Raw genomic sequence first — 18,947 nt, forward strand, 5'->3', positions numbered from 1 at the left:
AGATTTCATGAAAATGCCAACATATAAATCTAGACATTAGAAAAAGGTTTTATGTATATTACGAAAAAATACCTTTTTTTGTACGTATACATAAAAAAAAAAAAATAAACAGATTAGAACTGATTTTTTATGTGGGTCCAACTTTTATCTGTGTTTTAAATGTTTTGCGTTTTAATCCCTTTGTGTACTGTTTTATATAACACTAATAAGATCGTATCATTAATTAAAAACAGTTTATTCATTTAATCATAATGAAACAAGTTGATGACACGGATTTTCTGTGACTGCCGATTACGTTTAAGAACATTGTGAAGTTAGTGAAGATTTAATTAAAAAGATACATAAGTTAAAATAAAAATTATTTTCAATAATTATTTATTTAAATTATTTATCAATAAATAAATAATTTATTTATTGATAAATACAAAGACATCTGATGTTTAAGCATCAGATTTTATTTCTAGAAAAACATTTCCATACGAAGTTTCAAAAAAGTTGGATATTTTGAATAAAGTAAAAATCATTTTTTATCTATTTTTTTACACTTTTACGCCACTTATAAACATTTATAAGGCTTATCAAACAAAATATAAAACATTTACCTCTGAAAAATTATATCTAATGAACCAATAGACGAAAACAATTGAAGGAGTCGGTAAAAACAATAATTGTCACAAATATAAATTTTACATGAGTACTATTTGAAAGTTTTCTTCTATTCATGCACTTTATTCACGTAATTTTCGATTTCTGTCGTTAATCTTCTTACAGTCGTTTTACGATTCAAACGTTTCATTTTACATTTTGTAGTACCATTCATATATAATTATTAAAATTAAAATTTATTAAAAAAAATAAATAATTAAAAATACAATTTATTGCAGATTTTAGAATTCATTATGATTAAAACTAAAATTTCACGATTGGAAAGGTAAATGAATTTTGTTTTCTCAATATTTATTAACACAAATTTAATAAAGAATAAACTAATCTTAACTAAATTAAAGATGAATATTGAAAACTAATATTAACAACTTAAAATGTTTGTAGAATTTTGTAATTTTGAATATCATTATACTTTTCTGTTGACATTGGTAGTTGATTAGAATACAAGAAGTGTGGTGATAAATTTAGTGCTAAGATATAGCTCTCTGCATTTCTCAAGCTTTTTCCCTTTTACTTATTTGATTGTCTTGTACAAAAAGTAGCAGTTATATTCCTCTGTTAGGTCCACGAAATAACTTTTACCTTTAAGTATCTTCAGCTCCAATTTCGTCGTTTTTTTTATCGAATTGGTTTTAGTATTCTCCCCAGTTTTGATAAATACTTTGTTACAAACAAAAATATGAATGATGATTTTTTTCAATCATCTATGTCTGTATATCAGCAATCGTCTTATATGTCAGGATGGATTTTTTGTCAGTGATGAGACCTATTTGTTTGGGTCGAATCTGAATACTCGAGTTAGCAATATTTTCTTATTACAGAATCACACTGACCTCTTCAAAACTTTATTTTTTAACCACAAATGCAGTGGATATACCTATAGATTGTGAAATTCATAGTTTTCATCAAAAGAGTCTCAAATATGTACGAGGGAAGGCTGAAATGTAATGCACAGTCGCTCGTAACTCACAAATGAAACCAATAAAATAATTTGTGTAAAAATACATTTTATTTGCTACAAAAACTAACATTTTTCACCATTTATAGTATTGCACTATTTACACATTTCTTAAACGGTGAACCAGTTGTCTCATTCCATCAATGAAGAATGCTGGCAGTTTTCCTTGATCAACTACTTCACTGTGACCTTTAGTTTATCAATTTTAATTAAGTGTATACCCTTAATATCCTTCTTTAATTGAGAAAAGAAATAAAAATCGCAGGATACCAAATTGATCATTATGAAGGGTGTGGAAGTTCAAATTTCAATTTCAAACAATTTCAACGTGCGTCCACCGTGGATAGATAGATTTACGATAGCCCTGTTGTGCACTAATATGTCCCAATTCTTCTTTTGATATGCCTAACTAGGTGGCGATACGTTTTTTGATGCGATGGTCATTTTGAATCAAATCATCTACTCATCAATTTTGGTGCGTTTATGAGTCACAGAGATCGGTTGATCACTGCAAGGTTGATCGATATTCTGTTAACTAGCTTCTGATGCACAAAATTTTCTCCCCCATCAACTCATAAAACTTTGATTAACAGTTTCATCACCATAAACGGCTTTTAGCTGGCCGGATTAATGACACAAGCGTTTACTTTTTCCACTGTTAAAAACTCATTCACTGCACATTGTGTTAGGCTTGATGACGAAGCCAGGCGTACTCGACTCCATAATAATGGCAAAAATGAGAGGGTGTGAACGAGTTTTGGAATGTTGGTAGTAAGAGAATGAAACTGCAAGTTTCATTTCCTCTCCTTTTATGTAAAATTTTGTTCCCCGTTTCATTCCACGAGGATTACATTTCAGTCGTCACTAGTATAATTTATGCACAGCGAGATCCAAGAAATTATAAATTAAATGGTCAAGCTAGATCATTTGACCTTTAAATCAGACCTTTAGATCAGATGACTTTTAAATGGTCATCTGGCATTTTTTTGACAGCTATTTGTTCGTAAGCCTAAAAATACGATTTGTTATTTTATAAAAAATGTATGGTAAATATGTGAAATAAAATTGGCTTTTGTAATATACATCATTGCTTTCGTTGATATTTGGTATTTGTAACTATTTTTTAAATCCATGAATTTGATTAAACGTTTCGACTTCAATGTAACATTTTTTACAGTACTCGATGAGAAATCACTCATTCGCGCAAAATATATTTTCTCGCAGACACTAGAAGACAAAACCAAATCTTGTAACTAAAGTAAAGTAACTAGACAACAGCCTTTTATCTCCAGATGAATAAGGACTTTCTTTTAGTGTGCTAATTGTTCGATAAATCACCCTGGTTTTGTCTCTCTATTTCGCTAGCATCTGAAATGGATTAAGAAAGTTGAAAATTATATACGAAACTGAAGGAAATTTTGCTCAAAATAATTATTAATAACTTTAGTTTTTACTTAAATTTCAAATTTACAGTGTGGTAACATCTCGTTTCTAATACCAAAAGAAATTAAAGGTTTTAAAAACGGCGCAATGATACGGTAAATCCTAAAGCTTCTTGCACCCATTCAACCTTACTCATACGTATTACGATTAGCTTTTAGTTAAAATAGCAGTTTAAATCGTTCTGTGACCTAATTTGAAAAAAATAACATACAAAAAATTTAATATAATTATCCTTTCAACCGATTTGTCTGGCATATTATCCTTGTTGATTACTAGATTGCTTTTTAATTATAAACCTGCAAAGAGAAAAGTGCAACCATAAATAAAATATGGTAATTTTTATTCTAGATTTAGTTTTTAGGTGTCAGTTGCAGCTTGCAGTACACTAGTTAATTACTGGTAATTCAAAATCCTTCCGTGCGCAAGATGTACCTTGAAATACATAAATTAAAAGGCTTTATACAGATTTCTTCAAGGCGACAGATACTGTTTGAGTACATACGAATGTTTTATTCCTCCTTTTAGGTATCAGAAGCAACTTGTAATATATTAATATCTTAAGATATTTTGAAATTCAGAAAGTTCTGTAATATTTTTTTTTATGAAAATGCTCATATTTACAATAAAAAAAACTAACTATAAAATAAAACATAATTCCATAAATCTTGTCCTATTTTTCTTCTTTCATTCAACAACATTTATACAATTATAATGCACAGTAGAAAATAATTAAAACCATTTGTTGGTCGTAATAAATTATACTCGTATTTTAAATAAGTGAACCTTAATTACCATTCCCTATATTCATGCATTATGATCACTCCTTCGTTAACGTACTTTTAATAAGAATTATCAATAATTCATTAGCTTTTAATATTGTAGTCAACTTATAAAACTTCTACCATAATTATTATCCTTGTCAAATTATTTTTCACAAGATAGGGTGACATTATTGATATCTAATTATGATTTTTTTTTATGACCTTACTTCCTCTATACCTTTCAAATAAATTTCATACCATATTAAACAAAAAATTTATTTTTTCTGTGATTTTTGTTATTTTCAATCTGCTGAAGGAATCTTTGGGAATTATAAAAAATGATCCATAAAAATCTATCCTGAAATTTTCCATTTATTTTCTTGTTAGTGCAATTTCAGCCTTCTATAAATGTGTCAGAGATTTAAAAACTATTATTTGAATACCTTTAAGAACATAGTTTTGGCTGCTATTATAGTATTTCAAAAATCTTGATGGTCGGCTTTAATAATAGATTGGTCACATTATAGTGCTATTTTAGTACATTCATTTTTATTTTCCCAAATCACGTGTTTTAACAGCACTATTACAAGTTTCATAATTTTAACAAACAAAGAGTTGATAAAAGAGCTGCAAATGAAAGAAGATTTTTATCAAACAACTGGAAATCTTAGTCGATTGTTAGAAAATAGAATACAGACCTTGAACTCCTTTGTAAAACTTTGCGTTTTTTAGCGTTTTATCTAGACAGATGCACTAATATATATTTTTGTACATATAACGCAGTTTCTTTAATGTCAGATTTAATATCTTTATTTCAGCCTGCAAAATTATTGTCTTTAAATCTGTAAATTATTATTAAATCACTATTGTTTTAATGACTAGATCAGTAATGAACACTTTTCAACGAATAACTAAAACATTATTTAACTAAACATTATTATAACATTATATTCAGGAATAACTAAACATTATTCCTGAATATATAACATGTTTTTTGTGATACATTAAAAATAGGTAAAAGAATATACGTCAGACATCGAACTTGGTACCTACTGTTTATTATATTTCCTGTCTAAAGACCAATCATTTTACCACTATGAAATCCCACGTTACTGGTAAATAATTATAAATTCGAGTTCAACTAAAATAACTACTCGCTACCGATCAGATTTTAACCAAGTCTGCTCACTATAAAATAACAGCTGAATATACATGCACTTACTTAATTTCATTAATTAAATTTTTTCCTTCTTTTCAGGACAAGCTCCACCTCAGGACCTGGAGCCTGAATTTTTGGCTCCCCTGGAAAATTTAACTGTGACCCAGGGTAGGGACGTTTATTTTACTTGTGTTGTCAACCACCTTGGATCTTATAAGGTATTTACAAATAGATGTATTTTTTAATAAGTTTATATTAATATAAAAATATTATAATTTAAGTAAATACATTATTATAATAAAAATAAAATACATTTCGAAATTATAAATAAATCAAATGAGTTATTATGACAAGAATAAAGACTACTCAATGACGATCCTAGTTGGATACAAATATTATAATACATAACAAATTTCAAAAACAGTACTTCATATAACAACAGAAACGTCGATAGCAGTAACAAAAATAAAAATAAAGGTAACAAAAGATAGATAGCTAAGGTTAGGATATTAAGAGAACAAAAAAAAAAAATAAATGAGTCAATGAAATATAATAATGTCAATACTAATTCCTGACAACCAGTATCAGAATGTTAAAATGCCAGAAAAGTAATAACGTCAATAGATAATAACGTTTTTCGAATCTACAACAGTAATAATAACAATAGATACACAGAACCGTAACAACGCTAATACATTTATTGAACAACACTGCATGTATTGTAGCACAACACTGTACAATGCATCAAATAATTAAAAAATAGCTTTGTATACAATACCAAGTACAAGATATATAATTTCTGCTATCAATGACAATAAATGTAACGAATCACAGAGGTCCAGCACATGAAGTTTTTTCAGCTGTTTAACGCCCCAAATGTTATCCAATAGGTTTATGTGTATTAGTATTGTAATATAAATCCTGATTTTATTTTGAAATCGTTGTCTCACCTTAATGTTACTGACACAACTCGTTTCCCATAATTCTGTACCTTAAGTCCAAATTCGTTCTACGAATACTTTGTATATCAATAACTTATTTGGGAGAAACAAAATATAATTCCTACCCAGTAGCTAGTGTAACCGCATAAACCTTATTTTTAATAATTTCTTCTTTTCTCTTATTTGGTCCCTTTAGATCAGTCGACGATCAAGGTGAACTCCTAGGTACCGAAGTGTGCTTACATCAGAGATAAAAGTATTACCTAGATGTACCCGAGGGCAGTCACCTCTTCTCATGGTGAATGTTACGTGACTTGCCTTCGACTTATCTGGATTCACCCTATTTTCCAACTGCGTAACCATTCGTTGATGCGTTCCAAAGCAGACTGCAGCTTTCTGGAGGCCAAAGCCGCATCGCTGTCAACGACTAGGATTGTCTTGTCGCCTGCAAAGGACGCAACTGTGGCATAGTCTGGGCTGGGAAGATTTGCAATGAAGATTACATACAAAATTTAGCCGAGGGTGGAACCTTAAAGAACCCCGACTGAAATCGAAAAAGGAGGAAAGTTCCTGGTTACACATAACTTACGTAAATCGATCACCTAGGAAATTTCATATTGCTAAATAAAATGTTTGGGCAGTCTCAACTTTAATTTGTAAAAAGGCCAGGCAGCCAGACTTTGTCAAAGGATTGCTGTACGTCTAAGAAAGCCGTTGATCAGTGTTTCTTCCTTTCCAAGCAATTATACATGATATTGAAAATTCTATGAGTTTTTTCAACGGTTAAGTAGCCGCGTCTAAAGCCGAATTGGTGATCCGAAGTAATCGTTTTCTCCAGCAAGATTGGCTGTAGCCTCTGAAGGAAAATTTTCTCTAAAACTTCAGAAAAAATTGGAAACAAAGTTATGGGTCGATATGAAGCCACTTCATTGGTACTCTTACCTGATTAAGATCGTAGTTAACTTGATACCTTCCACCCCATTGGGTACCAAGTTGTCCTAAGGATTGCATTGAAAAGGAAAATTATCTAGGGCTGAACTAGTAGCCGTTCCTTTTTAACTAGGGCTGAAGGTAGTAGCATGAATAGAATCTTGCCAGTAACAGTGTCAAATCCCAGAGCCTTCTTTTATCCTCTATTCTTTTAAATTCTTTTGATACTTCAACACTTGACATCGGTTTCACTGGGAAACATAGTAGAGGGAAAGGACGTTCAACATAGCTCTGAACGTACTGTTTTTGAATGATCGTAGTAATCTTCTAAGCCTCTTCTATGCCAGTTTCATCCTCTGGGTTTCTGTAGTATTGGTATTTTCTCCGGATTCTCCTCTTACAATAAGTTCCAAGACTTCCCTCGGATAATTTTTGCCTTTTCTCCTTATATATGTGTCGGGGGTGTAGAATGTGATGCTTTCTCCCGCATTATCGAGGTTAAACACGTTTTTGCTTCATCAATATCCTGTTCATATTTTAGTGGCATACCTGAGGGAAGCCTGTCTGTCCTTGAATCAACTTGATAGGATTTCCAGTCAGTCTTATTGTTCTGAATAATCGGGAAGTACCTCTTCTTTACCACCGTTGTGCTCACTGTCAGCATCAGGAAAGGGTGATCGGATGAGGATTCTAGGCTTTTCTTTACATCACTTTATAAAGACTCAACTCCTGATGTAATAAAAAAATATAATAGGTCAAGAGCCTTAGTTGCGTTCTTATGCCAATAAGTTGAATCTAAACCACTGATGGCATTAGCTCCCAGCCTCCTAATACAATTCTTTAATGCTCTTCCACGAATTATTACCATCTAGAGCCCCAGGGTGAATGCTTCGCATTCCAGTTACCTCCAGCTATAAAGCGACAACACAGTGTCGTGAAGCATTCAGAATACAGAAAAACATGTTATCTGATATTACTACCATATTATATAATATTGTTATCTGATATTCATTAATTTAAACTACATCTTACAAAATGATACACATATTTTATCATTTTGTTTACTCCTCTTTCGCAACTTTTTTAATACAATGTAAATAGTATGACTGAAGCAGAAAAAAAAATCCAATTTCTAATGAAAAGATAAATATTACCAAACCCATCTTAATCGAAATTTATAACATTAAAACATAAAACAAACAGAATATTATAAAAGAAATTATTAAGGCTCAGCATCATTAAACAGTTAATTCTATTTTTCACTCCTTTAGCCGCTGTTTTGGTCCCTAATGTCCATAAAGTTGAGATTTACTTTAATCTATTGGAGCGTAATTACAAATTTTATTTGTTAATATTTTTTTTTAATAAATTTAAAAAAATTTAGAAACATTGCAGTTTAGTAAACTGAGAAAATCTTCGTTTCAATCAAGAACTAGGCACTACATTTTATAATTATTAACAAATTCTATTGCATTTTAAGTTATAAATAAACTTTAAAAATATTTAATTTATGAATTTTAACATTCATTTCTTTCATAAATTAAATAAAATTATTTCACGTTGAAAAATATAATTATACTATAAATGATGTGTAAAAAACAAATCACGCAAGCATCTCCTTTTGCCGAAATAAATATATTCGAAAATTACGCAATACCATATACAAGGTGAACTTTAAAAGCTTGTACGAGGCTCATAAAGTATTCACTGGAGAGTGCAATGGTGCTTATCGCTTAGAACTCTACAGCTGAATCGGGCCTACAGTCAGATATTCCGCCTGGACTGAAGCAAACCCTGAATCGGAAATCATCGTTTCTCTGGTTACTACACTTTTTTTTTTATTTTCTCCTTTTATATACATATGTTTTATCGTTAAATTTTTAATTTCTTCTTTAAAAAAAAAAAAATGGCTTTCACAATTCTTTAAAACTTTTTTTCATAATTCTTTCTTTGTAAATTAGTAGATAATGGTACCACCTGTTCTCAATAAAATTTTATATTTAAAATAATAAATTAGAAGTTTAAAACATCCGTATATTATTTAATAAAATTATATTACTTATTTTAAATAAATTATTTAATTTTTTCTCAGAAACGTTTTTGATTAGCAAATTATGCATTTTAAGGTGTATAGAATCTGATCATACTATAATCTTGTAGCAAAATATAATAATAAAATTGAAACGCGTTTTAATGTTTCTTTATAAGTCATTGTGATACTTAAAATGATGCTTTTAATGTAATTATTATAACTATTTTGAAAACTTAAGTTATTTTTTTAAGGTTTTACTAAACTTTATATGTATCGAAACATCCAATATATACACTTACTTGACGACTAGTGCAATATCTATGGCAGAACATTGCATTGAGATGTAAAGTTACAATGTAACGGGAGCAAAATAAACTAAAAACATTAATGGCTATCATTAATTTACCAGTAGTATTAATTAACTAATTTCCCTCCTGAGCTGAATTATATACATATACATGTATAATTTTCAATAGAAAGCAGGTAAATGGAAAGCGGTTTTAAAAGAAATAAGAACTTGATTTACGCAATTGATCCCAGACTTTCTTATTCTAAAACGTGTAAAGAATCTCACTTAGAAGAGCCAAAGCCAGAGTTGTTTTCAGTAAGAATAATTACGTAATTACACATTTACTTACCGTGTTGAACAGAAATTGGCGTTACTCTTAGGATTGAATATTATTAGAGTTTTGTGAGATTTGCATGTTTACATATAACTGTATATTCAACTCGGTGAAGAAGGCAATGAAAGATCACTTTTTTCCTCCCTTTGCTTAATAATCTTGGAATATACAAGGTGTCCGGCCAAGAAACGGAGAAACTTTTGGACACCTTCTACAAGAGAAAATTATGAAAATAATTTTATATATAAATAGGTCTTGAAACTCTTTGTTTTTGAGTTCTAGCGAAAGATTTCAACTTTACTAAAAAAAAACCCTAAAGAACTTGTTTTCAACACCAAATTTTGTTTTTACGTTGGTTATCTTAATAACTACTGAAACTAAAGTTCTGGTATCTGTTTTAATATACTTCCTAGCTAAAATTACATAAGAAACCATTAACTTTACTGCTTAATTTGGATCCCAAAAGTTACAGTACGGCTTCTTTTTATTAGAAGAGCTGAAAACCAGGAGAAATCTTTCGCTAGCCGTAACTTGAAAACAAAACGTTTCCAGACCTATGTTTACTTGAAAATTTTTCATTATTTTTACCAGTAGAACACGTCCTGAAAATTTCTTCGTGAGACATTCTGTATATTTGTTTCTTTGAAAGAAGCATTGCCTTTCAGGATATACTTCTGAATCATGTGGTGTTTTGTAAAATCATTAGGTTATGATACCTAACCTAAAAAGTGAAATGAATTCGTTTATCTCACAAACAATGAATATATTTTCGAAGTTTGGTATCCAGTACGTACCGTATTTACAAAGTACAGAATATTTTTTAAATTGACAATATACGCTTCAGCATAAGGTTGAGTTTTTCTCGTTATATTTTTCCCTTAATGTTTAACTCTAGCTTTCACTTTAAATCTGGATTTAATCTCATAACAAATTTTATGAAAATGTTGGATTTAAAGCACAATCAAGGTCGAACTAAGGTCATCTTGAATTAAAATGTATATTTAATCGATTTAAAATTATTTTGTACAATAATATACTATAGTGTAAAAATAAAAATAAAATAAAAATTCTACTACATAAATGTGGAATGTTTAGTAGTATCGTACAGTAAAACTGTAAAATACTTTTAAAGGCACTATTCGACTGTAAAATAATTTTTTGTAGCTCTCAGGATTATTGATTTGACTTTAGTGGTTTATTTTACAGAGTTGGTTTATTTTACAGAGTATCATGTATAATATTATACCTGCTAATTAATTCTGTAGTAAGAAAATCCTATTTTAAGCATTTTAGATTATTACTACAGATAAATATGTTTCAGTAAATAATTTTGTTAAATAATCCACATTGCCATCTAGAGCTTATCGTCACAATAACTGATAAACTGATAATAAAAAATAATGAAATACAGCATGTACCCTCTTTTATGATTGGATCAGACTAAGTAGCTTATCGTATTAACCAGAGAGTGAAATATCATTTGGCTTCTAATTTAAATATAAAATGGATGTTAAAATTCAATGATATCGGAAGTGTAAACCATATAGCTTATGTTTTACGACAGAAGTATACATATATATTGACTGAATGCCTACATTTTAGAAAAAAATATTTAAGATAATAGACGACTGATAGACCTAACGTACTAAGGTCCTTAAAAAAACAGGTAATGAATAAAGTAAAAAAATAATTAAGTAGAGATAAGTTATTTAAAAATATTTTACGATTCTTTATTAAGAGCTTCATATTAACTATGATAAACAATGAGTTTTGTTTACAAGAGTTAAAAGAATCGAAATTTGGGGATAAAATGAAACATAAAGTGAACTGACATAACATGAAATGAAACATAAAATAAAACATCTCAAAGTACTTGATTATCTATTTAATTACGTGTACATAAATTAAATATTTAACGTCTAGTTTCACTTTCGAGTTGAAATAGAGTATATAACGTATTATTTACAAGAAAAGAAAATACATTAATTTGTTACTTTACAGTTTATACTACATATCCCAGTCTTTCATTTGGCTGTGATACAAGTAAAGCACTTGAGTTAGCCACTAGGCTGAGTTGTTTTCTATGATCATGGTTTAGTCTACATCATTCATTCTACGATTCTCGGTAAACAATCAGTCCCTGTGTTACACGTACTAAAGGTGTCATTTGTACTGTGTTAAGTCTCACCTGCATTTCAGTTAACTTAGCACACTGATATGTAAAAATATATATGGATCAGTGAAGATGGTAATGGGAAAACATTTAGGTTTTCATTTTTCTTTAACATGTAACTGTTGTTTTTCTCGAAGATGGCCTTATGATTTTATGAGCGACTTGTGATTCGTGTCAGGTCATTTTCAACCATTTCGGTTACAGTATTTTAACACACAATGTCAAATATCTTAGGTTACGTTAAATGTAATAAATTTTGAATTATTTTCTGTTCGCACCATACTAAAAGCCGTAAATATAATTGCTATAAATTTTGCTATAAGTTGAATTTTTTTTAAATATTATAAGCAAACATTTAGTTTACATTCAGACAACTTGCAACTCACATATCTTAATGGAAATATTATACTGAATAAGGTAGAAGTTTCTCTGACTCATATATATAACAAAACAGGTAGTTTTAAAATGCCTCAAAATTCGAAAAATAAAATAACAGAAAGAAATAGAGATTTAGAAATGTGAATTCAGCTGTAAAAAAGGTTACCTCAACACAATCGAGAAAATAAATCTCCGTTAGGAGATTCCTTCAAAAAAAATGTTTCCAAATTCTTAATTTTTTATAAGTACTTGTTTTTCTATAGGTTTATTTTTCAGAATTGTTTTATAAAATACAGGAAATATTTGTAAGGAGTCTCAAATTCAGCGCAAATATTAACAGATTGTGGTGGTGACGTTGATTTTTTTTTAATTTTTTAAAGCATCATTTGTTTTCAGTAGTTTATGACCAAATCATCGTGGAACGCTACACGTCGTAACAATGTTTAAAAATCAAAAAAATTATTGCCGAATTATGGAATCGGTTAGAGCCACGATTTGTAACTGTAACCGATATTCGATTCGATTTCTCGGTTTATGGTGTGCATAATAATCGGCCAAACAAAAGTAAAATTCTTCATTTGGTTAAAAAATTCGAAGAGAATTTTCTCTACTTGAATTTGTAATACTGCTTTAAAAAAATTGAAAAAATAAAATGCAAGAAGTAAAGAGAATATTACTGCTGTATGTGCAAGTATTTGTGAAAATCGAAATTTATAGGTTTCACATCGTTCACAAGAATTGGGACTTATTTCAACAACAACATAGCGAATTTTGCGTCAAGGTCTTCGCTCACCCATAGAATATTCAATTAACTTAAGAATTAAAGCAACTGGACCATTCTTTGCTGATTAGACTTGGAGCAATTCGAAGTGGATCCAAATTTTCATTAAAAAAAAAATCATCTTCTCAGATGAATCTCATTTTTGGCCTTACAGGTTTGTAAACAACTGAAATTTCCGTATATTGGATGATTCCAATTTACAAATGATTCACTAGCAACCATTACTTCCGTAAAAAGTCACTGTTTGGTGTGTACTATGGTGGCATCATTTGGCCATTTTTTTTCCAAAAAGAGAAAGGAGATACTGTTACAGTAAATGGTGAACGCTATTTAGCTATGATTGGTAATTTTTTTTTTTCAAATTTGGAAATTTCTGATTTGAATAGGATGTAGTTTCAACAGTTTAAATGATGTAACATGCCAAACAGCTGCTGAAAAAAAATTCAGTCATTGCGTCAAAACTTTGATTCGATAATTTCACGAAATGATAATGTCAATTGGCCACCAAGATCGTATGATTTGACTCTCTTATACTTTTTATCTGGGGTTATAACTCACAAGTCTATAGCAACAATAACGATTGATGACTTGAAACCAAACATTCGTTGAGTTATTAGTGAAATTAAAGCTGATCTGTTAGAAATAGTCAAGCGAAAATTTTTTGACAGGCTTGGGGCTATGTCAAGCAAAGCCGTGGAGGTAAGATGAATCTTGTTTTTAGAAGATAATTTAATGTTATAAAACTTCAAAACAAAAAGAAATTTGTTGAAACAAAAAGTAAGCTACCCTTACTTTTTATATTGCAATTTTACTTTTTGTGAAAAAATAAAAGACCTTTATAAGGAAAACTTTTTAAATATTGTATGATCTGGTATGTTTTTTATGTTGTAAATTTTTAAATAATTTACGTCTAGTATGATGATATTGAATAAGGGTGTTTGCATCAGGTGTATGTTTCTTATTATAATTGCAACCAGCTCACACTATAGTGATCCCTATCCTCAAAAGTTGAGTAGTATCTCTATAGAGACTACCAAATTAATTATTATCGTTCATAGTTTCTTTAAGAAAATAAAAATAAAAATAAAGAAATGATATCAAGAATAAATAAGTAAAATATTTATTTTTATTAGTTTGTGTATAAAGAAAAAAACATAAAAATTGTTTAGTAGCCTGGAGAGTGATGATATTGGAAATAAGAGTAAAAGGCTGAGTTTTACCTTTTTTAATTGACTGATGATTCCAATGGGTATAAGCTAATTATCGTAATACAGATATAATTTTTTTAAATAGTTATGGGAAGTTACTAATAAATGGAAAAAATTGCACAAAGACTAAAAATAATCCAAAAATATTTCATTCTGTTTAATTTTCAGCTATTAAACTTTCTTTATTATTAATTTTTTTTTTATAAAAGTGATTGTTATTGATATTGAAGATAATCTCTTTGTTTTAACAAAGTTCTACAACAATGTATAAAACTGTTAATAGTTTAGATAGTGTACATTATTTTATCCAATATATTCTATTCTACAATGTAAATGCAAAGTATGAATCGATCAGTTAATAAATATATGTAAATTTTACTAGTTACGCATTTGCCCATGAAAAGAAGGAAGTTAGATGCACTTGAAAGCAAATGAATATGGATTTATCGGGATGAGTATATAGAGAGGCATAACCAGTCTATGTAGGTCCAAGAAGTCATTTAATTGGAGATACCCTCTTAATTAAAGACAAAACCAAGTACTGAAGCGTAAACAAACCTACCGTCTGCTAGTAATTGGAATCAACTAGAAGATAATGTAATATTCACCTATAGTAAATATTATTATTTTATGCCGAGAATAAGTGAATCACACACATTTGACCAATGACATCCTACATTAATATTAATAAAGGTAATAATAATTATTGCTTCATTAAATACAAAGATATGATAACTGTAATTAATGAACTGACAGTTAGGTGTGTTGTATTGTAACAATGTAATAATCTAGCGGAATGTTATATATGATAGCACACTATTCAGTTGCAGTTATATTAATCATTTAATTACTTCAATATAATTGTTAGAAATTTTAATCTAACTGTCATTATTGATAATAGTCACTCAGTTGACAGACTCATACATTAATTTTAACATCTTTGTTACTACTATTATTATCGGTTTTATCATTATTCAATAAATTTATTGAAAAAATATGAAAATTAAGCTGTAAGCAAATAGTTATAAAAGGGAATCTTGATTTGCTCTTAATTACTTCTAAGCTTGAAATCTTCACTATCAACATCATCTGATGTTCTGAAGATAGTAGTCCCCTTTTGTGAAAGCTGTCTCCAAATATTTCTGTCTCAGGTTCTTCATTCCCTTATACCTTCCAGTTTCTATTATTATTAAATTTATCCTTCTTCCTTGCTTCCTTGCTCCACCTACTGACCCTTCCAATGAAGTTGTTAAAATTCCACTTCACATGTCTCCTTTTCTTTTTTATCCACAGTTTCCTTTTCTTTTGTATAATTCTCATGTAAATACTCCTTCTCCTTTAATCTTGTTCATTAATTTTAATTCCTCACTTTATCCATCTATCTTACTTTCTCCAGACTTTTCCACATCCACATCTCAAAATCTTCAATTCCTTACCATCCATGCACTTCCTTACCTACCTTATTTCTCATTCAGTGAATGATTAGCATCCACTCATTTTTTCCTTACCATTCATGCTTTACTTCCACGCAAGACTCCATACATAACGTTTGGCTAACGTCTTCATTAACTTTAAGTCCAGACTTTTACTACATTGAAATTTCCTCTTTTTACTTAACATTAAAGTTTCCTTTACAATTGATATCCTTCCTTTCATTTCCTTTGCAGTCTTCCAGTTCTGTATCACCATAGACCCTAAAAAGTGTAATTTTACTTTTTCTATTCTTTCACTTCTTTCACTTGTCCTTACCAATAAACCCTTTTTGTTTACTTTTATAACTTTAGTTTTCCCTAAATCTATTTTCATTGGATACTCTTTCATTTATTCCTCCAGGGCTATTAAAAATCTTTGAAGAGCATCTGTATCATCAGCTAGAATTACCATATCATCACTAAGCCCTTATCCATCTTATTTTTTGCCCTCCAATACTTATTCCTTCTTTTAATAAACTTCTTGTCATATCTTCAGTGTAAATGTTGAATAGTGTTGGTGATAGGCAGCAGCCTTGCTTAATACCTCAACCTAAACTCAGCTAATCTGTCATATTCTTATATACTTTCATTGCTGCTGTTTGCCTCATGTTTAATTCTTTAATTAAACTTCTGTTTTTCCATTCTACTTTTTTTCTTTAAATATTCCCATCATTTTCTCCTATTTGACTCTGTCAAATGGCCTCTTAAAATCCATAAAACAAAGGCTTACTTCCCTTCCTCTCTTTAAAATTCTCTCTTCAACCAACTTTAATAGTCTGATACTATCTCTTTCCCTTTCCTGAATCCAAACTGTTCCTTACTTGTATTATCTTCTGTTATTCTTACCACTCTCCAGCTTAGGATTCTTAACAGTATTTTAGCGGGATGGGCACTAAACATATTGTTCTTCATCCTGCAAATTTTCTTGTTCCAGTTTTCTCCAGATTTGGTATCATTAACATTTTCTTGAAGTCTTCAGACTTTATGAAAATATTCTCCCAAACTGTATATTCTGTTACACAGTTCAATTACTTATTTCATTACTTTCACATTTAAACATTGTAAAATTGTATGGGAAGTTCATTTAACCCAGTTGATTCATCTTCATTTCTTTAATTCTTTCTGTAATTCACATTTTTCTACCACTGGTCCTTTATACTCTTCAGCTACCTTCCATTCCTTTTATATGTTTAGTTCCTCATGTTTCTCTCTTGTCATATACTGGTCCTTTATATATTCCTTCCATTTTTCTCTTACTTCTTTCTCCTCATGTTGCATTTTACCATCCATATCCTCAATTTCTCTTATTTTACCATTATCTAATTTTACCTTTCTATTTTTCTCATATCCTTTCATCTACTAAGATATGGTCTATCTGATAGCTTACTTTGTTTCCTCCAGGGAATAAACATGTATGAGTATATCTCCTTTTATAGTTTTTGAAACACGAGTTGATTTTAAATAATATTTGCTTTTGTCAAAATTCTGTAATCTATTACTCTTTCCATTTCTTACTCAAAAGCCAAATTTTCCTACCACTCTTCTCTCTTCACCTTCTCTGACCACAGCATTCCAGTTTCTCATTATCTTACAGCACACTTTTCCAATTTTTACTGCATCTTCAAAATTCTCTTACATCTCTTCATCTTCTTCTTCACAGTTTGATATTGGCATACATAGCTAAATTTTTTGATAACATCCCAATCCTTAATGACATTTATCTGTCATTTATATCACATAAATGCTGCACCTGTTTTGCTACTTCATTCCTCATAATTATTGTCATTCTTTTTTTCCTTTCTTTCTTTCTTTTAGATAAGATTATGGTTTATTCTCTACTCTTCATTCTACCCAATCTTTCCCACTTTACTTTATTCAGTCCTAATTATCCATTTTATTTATCTTCATTACCCTCTTGAGATTCTCCAACATTCCATCTTTAACAAAGTCTAGAAATTCCAAATTTCTACATGCAGTAGGTTCTTTAATGGCTTTTGTAGCTTCACCCAAAGATCTGAATGAGAAGCTATTTAAATTCAGAAGCCAGCATCATTGCATATCATAAGGAATTATCACTAGGATCATTAATACAGTAGTTTTTTGTTCCTTCTGTATTCTAATACTATTGAGTCACTGAAGAAGTTCTTTCACTATTGGGGATAGTTCCCACTCCCAGGGCAATAGAGTACTCTGTAACCAGTGTTCACCCACCCGCTGAGGAGGCTGTTGGCACTTGTGATAAGGGAACAGGGAGTAATCTGGAATGAATCCTCAACTTAGATTTATCTGTTATTTATCCGTACCCAATACATCTCCTTTCAATTATCACCTTCTTTCATTTCCCTTGCTCTTCTGCCTTCTCATCTTAAAATATAATTTATTTATATAATCTTACCTAATCTAAAATTATATAATTTTTATGACATTAAATTTATTATACCATAGTACTTTATAAATTTATGTTATATTATTATTTTAAATCTTTACTTGTTACTCTTGTGTAAGAGTGGTAGTAATAAGCAAACCATTGTGGAGTCAGAAATAAAGCACTTGTGATAGAAAAACAAGGTCTGGAAGTGTGTTAAGACTGACTGGTTAATTCTAAAGGAGGCTTGTATTATCTTTTTTGACTTGACATTTACTGGCATTAATAAACTTTTGACTCAGTTCTCTTTTCACTTTTATTTCTTTGTCCTAAATATCTACCATAGGATATGTCAATCACTTAATTTTATACAGTAGATGAGTTTCCGATTTTCCGATTCATACTGATTGATATGTCATAATGACAAATGATTTATGATAGAATTCACATAACTGTCAAAACCTAAATAGTTAGTAAATATGTCATCATTCTAAATAAGTAAAGAAAATAATAAATTTCGTTAGGTTAACGATGGTCTTAAGGGAGTTTTCTTAAGTAAAATTATATTTAAGATTTCCTCATATTCAAAAGGGAAAATATACAAATATTTTAATTATTAGCATTTAAGTTAGTCAATGATCAATGCAATTTGAATTTTCAATCGATTAAACTCATAAGTGAATCCTGATATTTACTTTGTAACAACTTAGACATAAAATGCAGAGTTAATAAATTTTCCTTGATTTTTATTATTTAATTTTATGTAAAACTGACAAAAATCTAAATTATTGGTATACGCCTACGTGAAAGTAATTTTAATAATACATGCATAATAATCTTATGTATTTGATTAACATTGAGAAAGTATTAACATGGAAATAAGACTGAAAACTTATTTTTCTCGAGTTACCTTGCACGAGTTATTCGTTATTTCATGATCTTTTTTTTCTCTGTATTTTACATAATGTAAATCAGGTAGTATGTCGTCTCAATTTACGGGGAAAAAATCAGTTGTACTGCAAAACGAAAATTGCTACTCCTACGCAAGAATTTAGAT

The 18,947-nt window shown here is 29.6% G+C and overlaps 1 protein-coding gene across 1 annotated transcript in view; it reads left to right on the top strand.

The window, feature by feature from the left end:
* The window catches only part of LOC142321194 (lachesin-like), a 207,160-nt gene that overhangs the window by 57,018 nt on the left and 131,195 nt on the right, over positions 1–18,947 (top strand). The window contains exon 2 of the mRNA XM_075359189.1: positions 5,087–5,205. Within this exon, the coding sequence (XP_075215304.1) occupies positions 5,087–5,205 (119 nt within the window). The remainder of the gene's footprint in view (positions 1–5,086; positions 5,206–18,947) is intronic.

The sequence above is a fragment of the Lycorma delicatula genome, chromosome 3, assembly GCF_047948215.1.
Source record: "Lycorma delicatula isolate Av1 chromosome 3, ASM4794821v1, whole genome shotgun sequence".
NCBI lineage: Eukaryota > Metazoa > Arthropoda > Insecta > Hemiptera > Fulgoridae > Lycorma > Lycorma delicatula.